The following is a 17,497-nucleotide window of genomic DNA, read 5'->3' as shown; positions in this document are numbered from 1 at the left end:
TAGCACAATGTAGGTACTCAATCAATGTAGAAGGAAAGAAGGAAGTGGGATAGGTGAGTAGATTGTTTTACAGCCACAGCCAGATATCATTATGTATTCTGTACTACCCTAAAGGAATTTACAATCTAGTTCAGAATATAATATGTAACCTTTGAACCAGTTCATTATCCTTAACAGCTCCTACTTGTGCCACAGCAGCCTCTGAATTATGCTGCTTTAGGGTGATCCACTCTCAAATTTTGAATCCTCCTGTTTTCCTTATTCTTCTTTGGACCCTTCATGGTGGTGTTCAAGGACTTAACAGGCTGAATTTTCCCTGGTTTCCCAGCCATGCTCACAAGAGACACAGACTTCAGTGCCACAGCCTCTATCTATCCTTTCATATGCTTAGCATGCAAAACTAAGATCTTAACCTCTGAAAAACCTTAGGCCCTCCAATTTACCAAGGCAGTGACAATTAAATAATAAAAATAGCAACAGAATACATTTCAGAAGATAGTACATCAATAGTTGGCAAATTAATCAAACAGGAATCATTGAAAGCCCCAAATGAGCAGAAGATAAAGGCTGCATCTAAGCTAGGCGTGCTATGAATATGAAAGACGAACAACTGCCAGCCAGGTGGAGAGACTTAAGCAAAAGAAAAAAAATGATAATATTACAGAAGAATGAATACATTCATTTGTCTACACTCTGGAGTAAAAAATTTGCTTTTGTCTGAGGTAGTCTGAAAAAGGCCAGTCCATATTTGATAATCACAAAAAGCTGTTGGGTAGACTAAGCAGATACTGTCATCATTTACAAATGAGACAACCGTAGCATGGAAAGGTTAACACTTGCCCAAGGTCATTAAACTATTTAGAAATAGAGCCAATACTGAATGAATTCATTTCTCCTGATTCACAGCTAAATGTTCATTTAATTAGATCCTTCCACTTGGTGTTTTCCTACTTTGCTTAATAAAACGCATTAACCAATATTAACCTCTCACCACAAATATTCTTCTTGAATGTAGTCTTTTTACCTGAAGCACACCTCAACATATACTTTAATGTAAACCTTATTCTCTTACCTATAGCCCTGATTGCTGACATAATACATAAGGAGGTTTCTATACTTACAGACCATAAATATAGGACCAAGTTCTTCTTCCGGTAGCTACTAAAAGGGTTGAGTTCCAATAATAACATTTTTAAATATTAACACTGGGTTATATTTTACTTAGATAGATATTAACACTATCCAGTAAAACAGACTTTCTGCTTTCATAGCTTGGCATTATCACCTACAATGCAGGCAGGTGTGTGTCTAAAAGCATTGGTTCCAACTATATTACTGTCCTTCCTCATTACAGGAAATAAGGAAGGTAGTTCGTCTTTCACTGGAACACAAAATGGGCTTCCAGTTTTTTATTTTCTTCAATACAAACATGTTTAAATCCTTCCCATAGTCCCTAAACTTTTCAAAGACCCAGTTTTCTTTCCCTATCACCATAATTCCCTAAACTGATATTTTTTGCAAGAGTATACCCAATCTGTTTCCACTTCAAGCCTACTGTTACCTAGCACAGTACTCACCTTAGCCATTTACTGAAATTCTCACTAAGGAAACAATGGTATCTTAAACACCCGAATCAAAGCCTATATTTCAAGTCTAAGCCTTTTTGAATTCTTGAGGATAGAGAGGCTAGTGCAGGGTTTACCACAACTATAGCACTCACTGAGCTCTCCCTCTGTGCTAGGCACTGTACTCATAAAGCTTTCAAAAATGTTTCATGTAATCCTCACAATATCTGAGAAGTATTGATTACCCCTTTTCAAAGATTAAAACTGAGGCTCAAAATTACCCAAAGCCATATAGTTAATGAAGCCTGCATGACCCCAGTGTTTGCAATTCTGTGACTTTTGATAGTAAGTTTTGTTCCCAGTTCACCTCCCAACTCTGTGGCCTCTTCTCCATCTGTCTCACTACTTCCTCACCACTTCCCTTACTTCACATGCTCTCCCAGGCAATTTCATTTCCTCCCAGGACTGCAGCAACACTCCATATTTGTGTTTCTCAACCTTTTAACATTTTTATAAATATAAAAATCTTGTGCTTTTTCTGTAGTTTACATTTTGATAGTAGATTGTTCTTCCCAACTAGAAATTCTCACGTAGAGTATGTTTGTTCAAACTACACACCTCCTCCTGCCTCTCAGGATCAGATAACCTCTACATCACCCCACGACTGAGAATCGGTGATTGGTCTGTGTGCTATTTCTCGAGTCAATCAATCTTCCTTCTCTTTGTTTCCTGCCCCCTCCATCTCTCCTGAGTTGAGGACAAATATTACCAACTGTCTAATAAAGAGTTCCGTGATTGTCTCCCCAGGCCTTTCAACTTAAAGCCTCCACAACAAAACTCTTATTTTCCTAATCCAACCTGAACCATCTCTTCGTGTTCTCCAATTTGGCTAAAGGTATCACAATCCACCCTTGTCTACGCTTTCAGGTACATATTTTTGAAACGGTGTTATTGGCATTTTCTTCCCTGAACTACTAGGTAAAAACCCAACCATTAAACAAGAGTACCCAATAGGGCCAGGAGTTAAGAAATGCAAAGTAATACAAGATTAAATCCTGTTCTTTAGTTTACAAGCAGAAACATACCCAAACCAATTTTTCGTGAAGTGTTTTCCCATTTACAAAACAAAATTAACACACTTTACAAACCATATTAACTTATCTGTACTATAATCCCCTTATCATCCCCACTTTATAAATGAAAAAACTAAGGCTCAAAGTGATTAGGTAATTTAACGAAAGTCTTACAGGCTGATAAGTGGTCGGTCCAGACCCAAAACCCTCGACTTGAGAATCAAATTCCCCTTTTTATTATTGTTGAATAAACTTCTACACAGTAAAACAGGTCTGTGTTAAACGGAGGTCAACAGAGAAGCACACACAGCAAGTGCAAAAGGTGCGGTCTAGGCGGGGGCCTCCAGGCCCGACATCCCTCCTACGCACCCCTTCACCCCTAGTCCGCCGCCTCTCTGACCTCAGCAGGACCCTCTGCGGCCTGTCTTCGGCCAGCAGGGTCCCCGGTGACCGCGGGAAAACCACGCTGAGACTCTAGGAGCGCTGAACAGGGGTTGTCTCCGCCTCCTGGTCCGGCCTGAAACCGAGTCCGGGCTCAGCGCAGCCGCTAAGCCTCCAGACTACTGGGCAGCCGACCCGTCAGAAATAGCGTACCTGGTGGAGAAGGCAGCTGGACAAAGAAGCGATCCCTGCAAACCAAGAAGGCAGGAATGATACTGGTAGAGGTCTCAGCTGGCCTCCGGCGCAAACTGCATCCGCGACCTCTGATCAACAGCGAGGCGCTAAGACTCTGCAGGGGAGCACAGGGACGCCGAATAACGAGTGGAAGAGCGGGAACTAGAGGTAGACGGCAGCGCGGCTAGGAGGGGCGGGGGCGGGGGCGGGGCGGGGGCGGAGACAAGGGCTCTTGGGGCGGGGCGCGCGGCTTGAGAAGGCGGGGCACGGGGGCGCGGCGTGCAGTGCAACGAGCAGGCACGTGGGGGCGAGCGCGAGGCGGGGTGCGGCGTGAGAGGGGGCGGGGCGCGCGTATCGGCGCCGCGGCCGCGTGACGCGTTTTCAAATCTTCAACCGCCGTAGCCCACTCGTTCGTGCTTTCCTTCTTCCTCCCCTGTGCCTTGAACCCGGCCCCGGCCCCGGCCCCGGCCCCGGAAACCCGACGAGCAGAGGCGGTGTCTGTACTGCGCGGGTGTGGTAGTCTGCGGAAGGGGAAAGGCGACTGGCGGGTCAACTGGCCTCAGGGAGCCGTGTTTTCTCGGCCACCCGACACGACACCCTTCCAGAGCCGGCATGTAGTTGTCCGGCGGCTGCCATGAACTCCGGAGCCATGAGGATCCACAGCAAAGGACACTTCCAGGGTAGGACGCCCCTCCTCCGCCTGCAGTCCCTTTAATCTTTTCCTACCGCCCAGGTTCCACCATTGATCCTTGAGAGAGCTCCCCTTGGGGTCCCTGCTTCTTTTCTGGCTTGTGCGTCCTTCGCTGTGGCCTGAAGGGAAGGCTCGCTTGGTTCAGGGTTTTGCCTCAAAAAGGGAAGGGATCTCGCCCGGCCTTCGCGCTCTCCACGCTCCGGGCGCGGCCGCCAAGTTCCAGGTGGTGCCGTTGGTTGTAAAACCTGAGAACAATGTGAGGACCCGGGAACTCGCCGGGGCTCCCACAGAGTACGCGACTCGGTCCTCAAAGAGCAGATGTGCCCGTGGCTTTTTGCTTCATGGTTAAATTGGGTGGTTGTCGGGGGACTTTTGGTCTTATTGTTTTATGTTCTTCACTCACAAAGTTGAAAATGTTTATATGTCAAACACGCCGTTGATGTTTTCACAAAAACAAACAAAAGCAAATTTACATTTTCAGTCCTTTTTAATCTGTAATTATGTGTGAGTATATGATACGTATAGAGAGTAACTTCCAATTTGTGGACAGATTGTGTCGGAAAAGTTAATTTTTAAAGCAGTTTGGATCTTAGATCTCCTTTTAAAGGAAATAAAATGAATGGTGACTTGATTCCTCAAATGGCCCATTCAGTTCTTAACAGATAGACGACCCCTGTGTGAAACTGAACCTTGAGCAGTGAGGAATCTTTGCGGACCAGATCCTTCTGGGTAACGCAAGTTTCTTGCGTTGCTAAGCGTTTTAACGTTTTAAGCACCAGTTTTTAGTGTTCAGCCGAATGGCCGTGCTCCAGAAATGTTTGTTCAGTAAATAGTTTACATTCTAAGGAGTAAAATCTTTCAATAAGGTTTTATATTGTTCCCCACCTTAATACATAAAACATAAGCACATGACTATTTCCTTTAGACTCAGCTATTGGCTGAAACAATAATTAGTTACAATATAGTGTCTGCTAAAATATATAAGGTATTTTGCCATTATCCTAAGTGGTACTACAAAGAAATATGACATATTGTTGGGATAAAAATTTTCCACTCTGTAATGTGATTATTGTATAAAGAACTATTTTTAAAACAGTAGGAATTTTCTGTCTGCACAAACATCTAATTCTACATTTTTAAATAATAGGTGGAATCCAACTCAAAAATGAAAAAAACAGACCATCTTTGAAATCTCTGAAAACCGATAATAAACCAGAAAAGGCCAAATATAAGCCACTTTGGGGAAAGGTATTTTACATTGACTTACCTTCTGTCACCATATCTGAAAAACTGCAAAAGGACATTAAGGATCTGGGAGGGGTAAGTCAAAGTCATACACTGACAAAAAAAAAAGGTAAATCTGTAACTAGTACTTTCTAATAGGTAATCATTTAAATTTTTCATTTTAGAAAACTTATAGCCTTGTAAGCACTAAGCTCAAGATTTTTATCAGCAGTATATCATTACGGGGAAACCATCTGTTTTAACCTTTTATAACATGACAAAACTTGAGGGATTCTGTGATTATTAGTTTAGTGTAAAGTTACAAAGTGTGAGAAGTGAGACTCCCTTGTGCTGGGGAAACTAATTGCCTTCTCATTGTAATGTTGGGATGTCTTCCAGATAGCAGGAACTCCTTGCTTATGATTGTTGGGGAGCTACATAAATTTGTCTGGATTAGCATAACATGAAGAATGTTACTAACAGAACAAGTAAAACCTAAGAATTAAAATTGCGCTTGAGTGATAAGATTTTCAACAGCATGAATGACATTAAGGGAAGAGAATTTGGAAAGCCTCCTTACTTTATTATACATTGAGTAAGCGATTAGGAAATCAGAAAATTTGGGTAAAATTCTAAGGGTTTCTTAGGATTAAGATTAGTATTAGGTAAATTTTAGCAAGTAAGGCTAAGATTTTATTCATTCCCTAATTCTTCCTGTTAAAAAGGTTTCTGCTATACTTTGAGTTTAAGGTTAACATCTTGAACAGATCCTGTTACTTCTGGAATAGAAATTAGCAGAACAAGTAAAAAGTTTCTTAGAATTGTTTATTGTTGCGATATTTTATTTACCTGTCTTTGAATAGCTGTTCTACTTGTTTGCTATTCTACTTCATTTTCTTAAAACATTGTAACACATTTTGTCATAGTAGTGCACATAATCATCATAACCATGTGACTATTCCTAAAAGTCACGTTTTATGGTCTGTATTGACAATAACACATCTCAAGAGTGTCTTAATTTGTTAAGAACCTTAGACATTGAGTAAAGACCCTTTCATTTTAAAAGGTAGGTACTTAAACGTCAGGAGAAGGTAAATGTCTGGCCCAGGGTAAGATTAGCCTAATTCTCAGACTAACATGCTGCTGCATCATTCTGTTCCTCTAGCAATTAACCAGTTACAAAAAGCAGCTTTCTCATATATGATACATATCCAATGAACCCTTCCAATTTAAATCAGTGATTTTAGATTTGTGTGTTTAGCAGTGTAACACTTCAAACAAAATCATATTCAGAAGTTCAATGTGTAAGGTCAATAAAGGGGGACTGCTTGCCCTATCCCCCTTTTCCTGCGTCCTCTCAATCCCATCAGTTCCTGAGGTACTTACAGGCAACAAAAAAAAATGTTTAATCCTCATCTGAGGATGTTTATTGATTTCAGAGAGAAAGAAATATAAATGAGCGAGGTAAACATCAGTAAGTTGCCTCCCACCCATACTTGCCACTGGGCAGGGTCTGAAACCCACAACCTAGGTGTGTGTGCCCTGACTGAGGATCAAATCTGCAACTTTTTGGTGTAGGGGATGATGCTGTAAGCAACGGAGCCGCCTGGCCAGAGCAACAAAGTTTGAGTTAACTTATGCATTAGGTAATGGAGACTTTTGGTTTTATACATTTTAAATCTTTATCCTAAAAGGGTTTGAAGTAGACCAGTGAAGTGAGGTGCATATTTTAAGGATGTAAGTTGCCAAATTTTTCCCCAAGCTGTTGATTTTCAACTAAATTTTATCTATTAACTTTATTCCTTAATTTCCTTTTGGAAAAAAAATTAATCAAATTCTTATCTCCCCCTTTTACTGGAAATAAGTAGAGATACCACCTTTCCAGTAATTTAGTGATGTCCTGATTTCTCTCTATAGCACATTATCATTTTTATTACTAAAAATGACTTTGCTGTGAAGATCTAGTAAACTATAAAGGAGTTTTGACCTCTAGATACTAATTTAAGAGTTTTAGGATTGAACTTTAAATACTGTTTGGTTTAATAGATACGCCTTGAAAAAACTGTGCTCGTTAGTTAAATTTTTATGATTACTTAGCCCCTTTTGTAATTTGTCTTGCTTCAGATTATTACCATCCTTATCTTTTTCTATCTAAAGAGTGAACTTTTGACAAATTCAACCACCAAGAGCATAGCAATGAAGTCTGACATAATAGGGAAATATCTTAACTATGGCAAAGAAAGTAGCTGTTATGAAACCATCTAAAAAGGACATGGAACCAGCCATGTTTAGGTCTATGTCTAAACAGTTTGGACTAAAATAAGGCAGTTGGAAAAGAATTAGAGATATAAGGGCAGATACCTTGTCATAACATGAACTTGAAGACAGTTACTTGTTTGATTCTCATTGTGACATAGAGTCATCTGAAAATAACAATAACTAATAATTTGAAGACTATGATAAAAACTAAGCACTACAGGGCATAGTATTAAGTGTTACATTAGAGTAAAAAATGAATCTGATGTCCATCTTCCTTCAGCTAGGTAGAGATGGCATAGGTACAATTAATTTTAATACAACACAGAATGTCAGGAAGAGGGAAACGTAACATCCAACTGAGGAATCTTACAAGCCAGTTTGCAAACACAGTTTGAACTCAGCTTTGAAGACTGAGTATGATTTGGATGTGGAAATTCATTAAAAAATTATTCCACCAGTGTCTCCCATATAGCAGCACTGTATTAGATGCTGGGATGTAAAAATAAGAGGTACTCTAGTCCTATAGGAATTCTTATTCTATGGGAAGATCAATCTCTTAAATAAATAATATAAAGTACAACATTATCAGTACTTTAACAGAAATTATGTAGACGTTGCCATTACAATATAGAGATGGAAGTGACTGACTCTGTCTTTAGAAATTACACCAGAGATACAGTTTGAGTCTAATCTTGAAAGCCTACTATTAATATACCAGGCTGACTGAACAAACGAAGTAGAGGAAAGAGCCTATTCAACATGTATGTATGTGTGTTTTCTTCAAGTAACTGCTAAAATTACAGTATGGCTTGAGTTTGGGAATTGGATGGGGGAAATGACAACAAACAATGTTATTTTGGGGTCAAATTGTAAATGAATTTTATTCACTACTAAAGAATTGTAATTCAAGCTACAGGAAGTGGAAAACCAAAGGAAATGTGTAGTACTAACATAAGGGCAGACGTAAGACCATTGCAATAGAGAGATCAGAAATCAGCCCTCACATAAAGGGTCAATTGATTTTCAGCAAGATTGCCAAGACCATTTAGTGGGGAAAGGACAGTCTTTTCAACAACTGTTGCTAGGAAAACTGGATATCCACATGCAAAAGAATAAAGTTATACCCTTACCTTATATGCTAAAATTAATTAAAAGTAAATCAAGATCTGAGCATAAGACCTAAAAACGTTAGAGGAATGTATAGGGGAAAATCTTCATGATACTGGATTTGGTGTTGATTCCTTGGATACGACATTGAAAACACAGGCAAAAAAGTGAAAAAATAGATAAATTGGACTTCATAAAAATGAAAAGGTTTTGCTCACCAAAGAGCACTATCAAGAAGGTGAAAAGACAACCCACAGACTATGAGAAAAAAATTTTGCAAATCATATATTTGATAAAAGATTGGTATCCAAAATATATAAAGAACTCAAACAACTCAACAATAAATAGCAGCCTGATTAAAAAATGAGTGAAGGACTAGAATAGATATTTCTCCAAAGAACTACAAATAGCCAGTAAACATGAAAAGATGCTCAGCATCACTAATCATTAGGGAAATACAAATCAAAACCACATGCAGTATTATCTCACTTCCATTAGGATGGTCACTATCAAAAAATAAGTCTTAGTGAGGATGTAGGGAAACTGGAATCCTGTGCACTGTTGGTGGGATTATAAATTGGTACAACTGCTATGGTAAATAGTATGAGCATTCCTCAAACAATTAAAAATAGAATTACCATATAATCAAGCCATTTTACTTCTGTGTACATACCTAGGGGAATTGAAAACAGAGGCATGAAGACTATATTCTTGTAAGGGAGGACTCCCCAAAACTGGAATTTATTTATAAAAAATTGTGTGTATTTTTACATGTTTAGACGTAAGTCACCTTCAAAGCACTCTCCACTTGATGCAATACACCCATTGAGATTTTTTTCCACTGCTCAAAACAGTTTTTGAACTTGTCGATTTTGATGCCTTTTAGTGCCTCTGCTGTTTTTTGTTTCACATCTTCCACATTGGCAAACCATTTCTCTTTGAAGATTTTTTTTATCTGGGGAAACAAACAAAAAGTGACTCGGGGTAAAATTGGGTGACTAGGGAGGGTAGGACTTGGGGGTCGTGCCATTTTTGGTCAAAAACTGCTGTGGGTGGTGTGCTCCTAAATCACCCATCATGAAATGGGCTAATGCATTGACAGAGTCACTGAAAAAAATTCACGGAAGCTGAATGCTTCTCACAATAACGCCAGCTGGTACACATTCCTAGAACCACTTACTTAGTGGGGGAAGCCTATGCTACAAGGTGCCTGTTAGCCAAAAGATGGGAACAATCCAATGTTGACAGATGAATGGATAAACAAAATATATATACATAAAATGGAATATCATTCAACCTTGAAAAGGAATAAAATTCTTATCCATGCTAAAATGTTGCTAGGTGAAATAAGCCAGAAACAAAAGAGGAAAAACATGATTCCACTTATATGAGATACCTAGAATAGTCAAATTCATAGAAACAGAAAGTGAAATAGCTATCCAAAAAGGATTGAGGAGAATAGGGAGTTATTGTTTAATGTATATAGAGTTTCAGCTAGGAATGGTGAAAAAGTTCTGGAAATGGATAGTGGTGATGGTTATACAACATGATGAATGTACTTAGTGTTACTGAATTATACACCTAAAAATGGTTAAAATGATAAATTTTATATATTTTATCACAGTTTTTAAAAATGTGTAGGAGATTAGGCTTCTCTTAAAAAATTGGAAACTGGCAGTGCCAGGGCCACAAATTTATGAGAATGAAAGCATTTGGTGTGTAAATTGTTCATTTATATTCCTGCTGGCCCTTCTAGCCATTTGAGTGTGTAATCCTTGGAATAAATAAATGGGGATACTTACTTGATTTACTTTTTAATGAAAATGTTGCTCAGGTAACAAAAAAAGGGGTAGGGGGAGTAGTGATTTGCATTTAACCTGGGAGCCACTAACCTGGGAGCCACTGGCCTTAGAAACACATTCTGCTTAATGTTTACATGAAATTAACTCATCCAAGACATATTTTGCTTCATTTTTTAAATTGTATTACAAGATCCTGTAGAAATTAAATATAGCTCTTTAAAATATTTTAGAAGTCTGTAGTATTTATTTCTACTTACTTTAATTTTCCATGCTCTTGGAATGGGAGTGATCTTCGATAATACTGGTTTTGGTACATGTGTTTATAAATTCAGGCATTTAAGAAGTGGTTTTCAAATATTTTAGTAGGGAAATTCCTTTCAAAGCAAATTACTGCATTTTTAGGACTATAAGATGCTGGACCATAAGATGCACCTAGGTTTTAGAGGAGGAAAATAGGGGGGAAAATTTTGAAGTAAAAAACGTGGTAAAATATTTAATAACCTGTGACTCTGCTCCATCACCGTGCCACGTGCCCCCCCCCCTCCAGCCAGGTAAGCTACATTGGGACTATAAGACTCACCCCACTTTCCTCCCAAATTTGGGGGGGAGTGCATTTTATAATCTGAAAAATATGATATACTCTTAAGGGTAAGGGTTCTCTCTTTCCCATTAGTTTAAGTCCTATGAGACAATGTTATAACTTTATGATTTTTGAACTGCTGCCTAGTAGGAAGCCATTAGCCTCATGTGGTTATTTAAATTTAAAATTCAGTTGCTTAGACACATTAGTTACATTTCAGATACTCAGTAGCTACATGTGGCAAGTTGCTACCATGTTGCACAATGCTGATAAAGAACATTTCTATGAGTCAGTAAATTTAGAGCATGGACTTCAATCAGAATACCTGTATTCAAATTCTGTTATCTACTACTGGTGTAATCTCAAGCAAGTCACTTAATTTCTCTTCAATTTTCTTCTCCACAAAATGTGGATAATATTAGTACCATGGAGTTGTTATGTGGATTAAATTAATGAAGATATCCATAAAATACTTAAAACAGTATCTGGCACCTCCTGTTGTATTCTAATTGGAACTTCCCTAGTAGTTACTCAGAGCTTGGTTCAGAAGAGTACTGTATGAAAAATACCAATTTACAAAATACTAAAATGCGTGAAATTGGCATTTTATCTGCTCTTAGCATATGAAATAGTTTATGATTTATATGACTTACCTAAAAATGCCTTGTTTTCCTTTAGCGAGTTGAAGAATTTCTCAGCAAAGATATCAGTTATCTTATTTCAAATAAAAAAGAAGCTAAATTTGCACAAACTTTTGGACGAATTTCTCCTGTACCAAGTCCAGAATCTGCGTATACTGCAGAAACCACTTCGCCTCATCCCAGTCATGATGGAAGTTCATTTAAGTCTCCAGAGTCAGTAAGTCTCTTAAGTATGCTTTGAGACTCAGAAGGGCCTACAGACTGAGGATCTCATGGTTTTTAAGAGCAGACTGGTAGCAGAGTTCACTTAGGTAGAACAATGTTTACATTATGTGTAGCTTTTGTCATTATACGGTTGCTGCCTTATTTTTTTTCCTAATACTGCTTCTGTAGTTACACTCTGATTCCTACAATATACCCTTGCATTTAGGGATGGTTTTTATTTTTTAGAGTAATTTACAACTAAAAAGTAACAGTGGACCACTGCTTTAAAAAAGAAATAGAAATCTTCTGTTTGGTGTAGAGTTGTTGAAACACTATGGACACAGGCCAAATCCAGCCTGTCACCTGTTTTTTATAGCTTTCAAGCTAAGCATAGTTTTTACATTTTCAAATTGGGGAAAATTAAAAGAAGAATATTTCGTGACAAATGGAAGTTATATGAAGTTCAAGTTTCATTGTCCAAAAGTAACCATTTATTGGACTACAGCCATATTCATTTGTTTACGTGTTGACTGGTTGTTTACTGCTTTCCTGCAACCAGCAATATGTAAATGAAAAAAGGCAGAATTGGATAGTTGGAATGGAGACTACATGGCCAACAGAGTCTGAAACACGTATCTGGCCATTTATAGAAAAAGTTTGCCCACCCCTCTTAAAGAAGAATTGTTGACATTCAGTCCTGTCCTCCATTGTCAATAAGTGAGAAGAGAGTGAAGAATAAATAATTTACTAATAAAGAATAAACTAATTTAATGGAGTGTGGAGAAGGGAGGAGATTAAAAACCAAAATGTTTATCTTATTTTTAGACTGAAATGTAATTATCATTTAAAAATATTCTCAACTTACCTACCATTTGAAAAGCAAGAAAAATGGGGGCAGGGTGACAAATGGAAGAAATGAGTTACTTAAGAGATATCACTTAAAAAAGAGACAAATATGTAGAAGAAAAAAGTCAAAGAAAGGAGATTGAGCAAGGCTCATACATGTCCTTTTAGTTGATGCTTTTTTGGAGGAGTGGGATTATATACCACTGACTAGTTCACATTAATTGTTGTTCATAGCATTTCAACTGCTTTTTCTAGTGTTTTATTTAAAAAGCAAAATACCATGTAAAAACAGAATATGTAGTTTACTATATTCTTAGATCTTTAGTTTAATGGAACACTAAAATGTAAACTTACTATTTAATTGTAGACAGTTTCAGAGGAACGTAGCTATTTTATTTCCCATGTTAAAAAGAATTTACTGTAAAACTGACCTTGGGTCTCAACAATGTTCAACTGAGTTTAGTTGCTTCACCAAAAATAAAAAAAAAAAAGAAAAGAAAGGAAGCAAACATTTTAATAGATAATTTTATAAAGACTCTAAGGAAATTACTTTTTACTATACATTTATTTTGGTGATAGTCACTAAGACTTGTACAAATAAAATTTATCTTTTTAAAATTTCATGTTTATGTTAAAATGTATCTATAGATACACTTATCTATTTACTTTAGCTGTTTTACCTTTTTTCAATGAGGCACTATGTTACAACTTTATGTTTGATTATTCTTTGGTATTTTTATAGGTGTGTTTGAGCAGAGGAAAATTATTAGTTGAAAAAGCTATCAAGGACCATGTAAGTAGGAACTTTAAAAACTCACAGTGTATATTCTGTTATTAAAAACTCAAGTGGAAAATAGAGATGTTCTTCAAATTTCTTTTCTCATTTTGGTAGGAAAAGCCTAAATATCAGCCAGTGCCTCATTATACAAAGAACAATCTACGTTTCATGAAGAAGCATCTCCATCTTGTGGCCTTTTAAAGTATTACAAGAGATTTCTGAAACGTAGAGACTTGTGCATTTTTGTATTTTTAAATGGAATAATTTCTTGAAACTGTTAACTGTAAGACTACACTGTGCATTGATTATCAAGATTATGGGGATATATTAAGCAGGATTGATTTTAGAAATTCCAGAAGAAAAAACTGATGCTGTCGTCGTTGTTGTGACTGTAGGGTCAGCTCACTGACATTGTATCAAATGATTTTTAAATTCAGCTCATTTAAAATAGTAATTTCCTAGAAAAACTATCCACCTTTTTTTTTTCCCCCCCTCAGGATTTTATTCCTTCAAATAGTATATTGTCAAATGCCTTATCATGGGGAGTAAAGATTCTTCATATTGATGGTAAGGATTTTATCCTTGTTTTTTGACAATATTTCTTATATCTATTTCTGCCCCTTGGTTCTGAACTTTACATAGAATTTTAATTGAAGGAGATACCTGTTATGGTAATTCTTTCATGGAAGTTTAGTATAATTAAAAGAAAAATTAATGTTTAATTCCAAAGGTAAAAATACTAATCTTAAACTCTTCTTTATTTTAATAAAGACATTAGATACTACATTGAACAAAAGAAAAAAGAATTGTATTTACTCAAGAAATCAAGCACTTCTGTAAGAGATGTGGTATGTTATTTTCCTTAATTTTAAATTAAAGAAATTTATCAAGCTTGGTTTTTACTTACATATCTGTAGATTGTTTTCCTTGCCAAGTTTGCCAGAATATCTGAAGGGTAAGCCTGTGTACTGTGTGCATGCTTCTGTTATTTGAATAAATTGTTCTGTATCATTTAACCTTAGGATTTATTCATGAGGTAAAAATTACTCTTGGGATGGTGACATAGTTTTGTTTCTTTTCTTCTTTGGTTGCCTATTGTATGAGAAGTTTCTAATATAGATAATATATTCCTGTTGAGAATATAAGTAGGAAATAGACTTACTTTTCAACTCTCCTAGATGGTGGCATAGCACAGTCTTGTCATATAGTATAGCTATTTGGCCTAACCTCAAAGTACTTGTTGAACAGCTGCATTGGACTTGCACTCTGTTAGACCTAATGCTGCCGTATCTTCAGTCTCTTCTCTTTTAATAGCTTCCTCTTTGAAGCCTTCAGGCATAATCAAGTTTCTTGCATCTTTTAAAACAAATACAGTAAAACCTCCTTTGATCTCACATTCCTACCTGCTATATAATTTTTATATTATCTACACTTTTCAAATCTCTACTTCTCTACTTTCCATTCACTCTTCAACCTACTGACCAATTTCCAAATCAAGTTACCACTCTTTAAAACCAGTTATAATGAGGGGAGAGAAGAGGGAATTTCAGGGGAGAATGGGAAGGGTTTACAGGAACAAATTTAAAGGGCACATGGACAAAAACTAGGGGGAAGGTTGTAATGGGAGGGAAGTGGGGAGGGTTGGGTGGGTGGGCTGGAACGGGAGTAAAAGGGAGAAAACTGTACTTGAACAATGATTAAAATAAAATTTAAAGAAACAGTCATAATGGAAAGAAAAAGAAACAATTTTTTTTAAATTGTTTTTTTTTTAAAACAATGATATTGGTTCAATTATTGTTAATTTTCCCTTGAACTTAACTATTTTCTTCTGGAACTTCTCTTATGTCTTAACTTTCCAGTGGTTTTCATATCTCTCAGAGCATTCTTTTGTGGTCTCCTTTTTTTTTTTTCCACTCAATCCTTAAATGCCCATGATCTGAAAGGAAAATTCATGGAAGAGTGTATATAAAGACATGAAGTCATGAGTAGGATGGCATGTTTTGGAAATTTTCTATATTATAATGCAAGTTGATTGTTGTGTGAGAGAATGACAAGAAATGAAGCTGGAAAAGTTAATAGGTTCAGATAAGAGTATAAAGGAGACTGACTGTACAATGTATAAAGGAGTTAGATTTTATCTTGAAGGGTTTAGAAAATTATTGAGGGAGTATTAGTGGGAGAGTAACTGATTGGATAGATCCTCCAGTTGCCAGTAAAGAATATTTGTAGGCAAGACTGGCTATTGGGCAGTGGCTGTTGAACTCTCTTGAACACGATTTTCATTGAGAAACATTTTACATCATGACTACCTCATCTACACATGTTATAGAAAGATTCATAAAGTCTTTGTGATTTCATATTTTTAATCAATTCTCATTTACATAAGATATGAATAATTTGCAGAAAGGAACAGTTTACTTAGTATATTTAAATAAAACTGCTAATACTTAATTTGGCTGTCTCATTTACAAGTAATAAAAACATTCCAAATGACTATTTCCAAATTTTTGCAAAATGATGGATGGACATGCCATTGTTGAAATGTGCTAAATATGCTAGCTACTGCACTTTGCAGATTATTTGAATTGTGTGAAACAGAATGTATGAAAATTTAAACTCAAAGGACGGCTATGGATTCTGAATATACACACATCTCAAGAATTTTGGGATGATATGTTTGCAATCAGGAGAAATGTTGAAGGCCTGATTAAAGTAGTAACAGAAGGGGACGGGAAGTTTTGAAAGATACTTATTAACAGGTTACAGTGCCTAACCAGTGCCTTGAATCAAATATAAATTCCACTAGGGTTCAGATCTTGTCCTGTCTTTTTCAACTTTGGGTTTTGCTTACACATGTCACCCCCATTCTTCGTTTAGTATTTAACAATTACTCAGCCCTATTGTGTGCCAGGCATTAGGAAGAAAAACTAAAAGCTGTTTCAAATAAGTGTGAACAAGATCTTTTCTCCCCAAACAAAAAGGATAAGAATACCAAATACTTTTATTAATTCAAGGTGTGTAATCAGTCAGCTTGATTCCAGTACTTGCAAAATCTTTGAGGTTTTTTTCCCCTTCAGTTTATCAGCAACTTATTTTGTGGAGGATTTTTTTGCATATATGTGCTTTAAGAATATCAGTGGTCTTTTTCCTGTGATGTCTTTGGTTTTAGTGTCAGGACAATGCTGCCCTAACAAAATGCTGGACTGTAATTCCTTTTCTGTTTTCCAGACAAGTTTTGGTAGAATTGGTTGAACTTTTTAAATATTTGGTAGAATTTACCAGTAAGGTTATCTTGATGTGGAATTTTCTTAATTGGAAAATTCTCAAATATGAATTCAATTTCTTTATTAGTGGAAACTCACATTGTTTATTGCTTCTTGAGTGCACTTTGGTAGTTTGTGCTTTTCAAGGAATTTGTACATCTTATTAAAATTGTCGAATTGATGACAAAAGTGTTTGTAATAGTCCCTTGTTAAACTTTTAATGTTTATAATGTTTATAGAGTGTGAAATGATGTCTCCTCTTTAATTTTTGGTATCATTCTGTTGTTTTGTTTTGTTTTTTTCCCTTGCTCAGCCTGGCTAGTTTTATTTTTTACTCATTTTTTTCAGAGAACCACATTTGCTGTTAATTTCCTTTAAGCTCTGTGCTAAGTTGCATCCCAAATATTTCATGTTGGATTTTTTTTAATATACAGGCTCTTTTTTTTAAGAGCAGTTTTAGGTTCACAGCAAAATCAAATAGAAGGTACAGGTATTTCCCACTAACCCCTTGCTTCCGGTATATACACAGCCTCCCCCACTACCAACAACCTACACCGTCGTGGCACATCTGTTATTAATTGATGAATCTATATTAAGTCATCACTCAAAGTCCATCATTTACATTAGAGTTCACGTTTGTCTTTGGGTTTAGACAAATGTATAGTGACATGTCTACCATCATAATATCATATAGGACCCTAAAATATAGTTTCTATGACCTAAAAACCCTCCATGCTTCATCAGTTTATCCCTCCCTTTGCCACTTACCCCTGGCAACTACTGATCTTTGTACTATCTCCATAATTTCACCTTCCTCAAAATGTCATACAGTTGGAATCATATAGTACG

General features: G+C 36.7%; 2 protein-coding genes across 7 annotated transcripts in view; one reads left to right on the top strand and one right to left on the bottom strand.

Annotated features, from left to right (window-relative positions):
• SLC25A40 (solute carrier family 25 member 40) overlaps positions 1-3,406 on the bottom strand; it is a 38,982-nt gene extending 35,576 nt beyond the window's left edge. The window contains exon 1 of one of the 2 annotated variants that reach the window (XM_045828397.1): positions 3,233-3,406. The gene's annotated coding sequence lies outside the window, so the exon portion shown is untranslated. Of the gene's footprint in view, positions 1-3,038; positions 3,139-3,232 lie in introns of those variants that run through there. The other variant, XM_045828398.1, reaches the window with a different exon arrangement.
• DBF4 (DBF4 zinc finger) overlaps positions 3,287-17,497 on the top strand; it is a 30,060-nt gene continuing 15,849 nt past the window's right edge. For 3 of the 5 annotated variants that reach the window (XM_045828396.1, XM_045828395.1, XM_045828392.1), the window contains exons 1-7: positions 3,287-3,421; positions 3,656-3,933; positions 5,092-5,264; positions 11,595-11,774; positions 13,350-13,400; positions 13,883-13,952; positions 14,157-14,233. In XM_045828396.1, coding sequence (XP_045684352.1) covers positions 3,888-3,933; positions 5,092-5,264; positions 11,595-11,774; positions 13,350-13,400; positions 13,883-13,952; positions 14,157-14,233 — 597 coding nt within the window. In that variant the 5' untranslated portion in view covers positions 3,287-3,421; positions 3,656-3,887. Of the gene's footprint in view, positions 3,422-3,601; positions 3,934-5,091; positions 5,265-11,594; positions 11,775-13,349; positions 13,401-13,882; positions 13,953-14,156; positions 14,234-17,497 lie in introns of those variants that run through there. The other 2 variants (XM_045828394.1, XM_045828393.1) reach the window with 2 other exon arrangements.

The sequence above is a fragment of the Phyllostomus hastatus genome, unplaced genomic scaffold, assembly GCF_019186645.2.
Source record: "Phyllostomus hastatus isolate PE091 unplaced genomic scaffold, TTU_PhHast_1.1 phas_scaffold_78, whole genome shotgun sequence".
NCBI lineage: Eukaryota > Metazoa > Chordata > Mammalia > Chiroptera > Phyllostomidae > Phyllostomus > Phyllostomus hastatus.
This window is presented reverse-complemented; position numbering and strand designations above follow the sequence as displayed.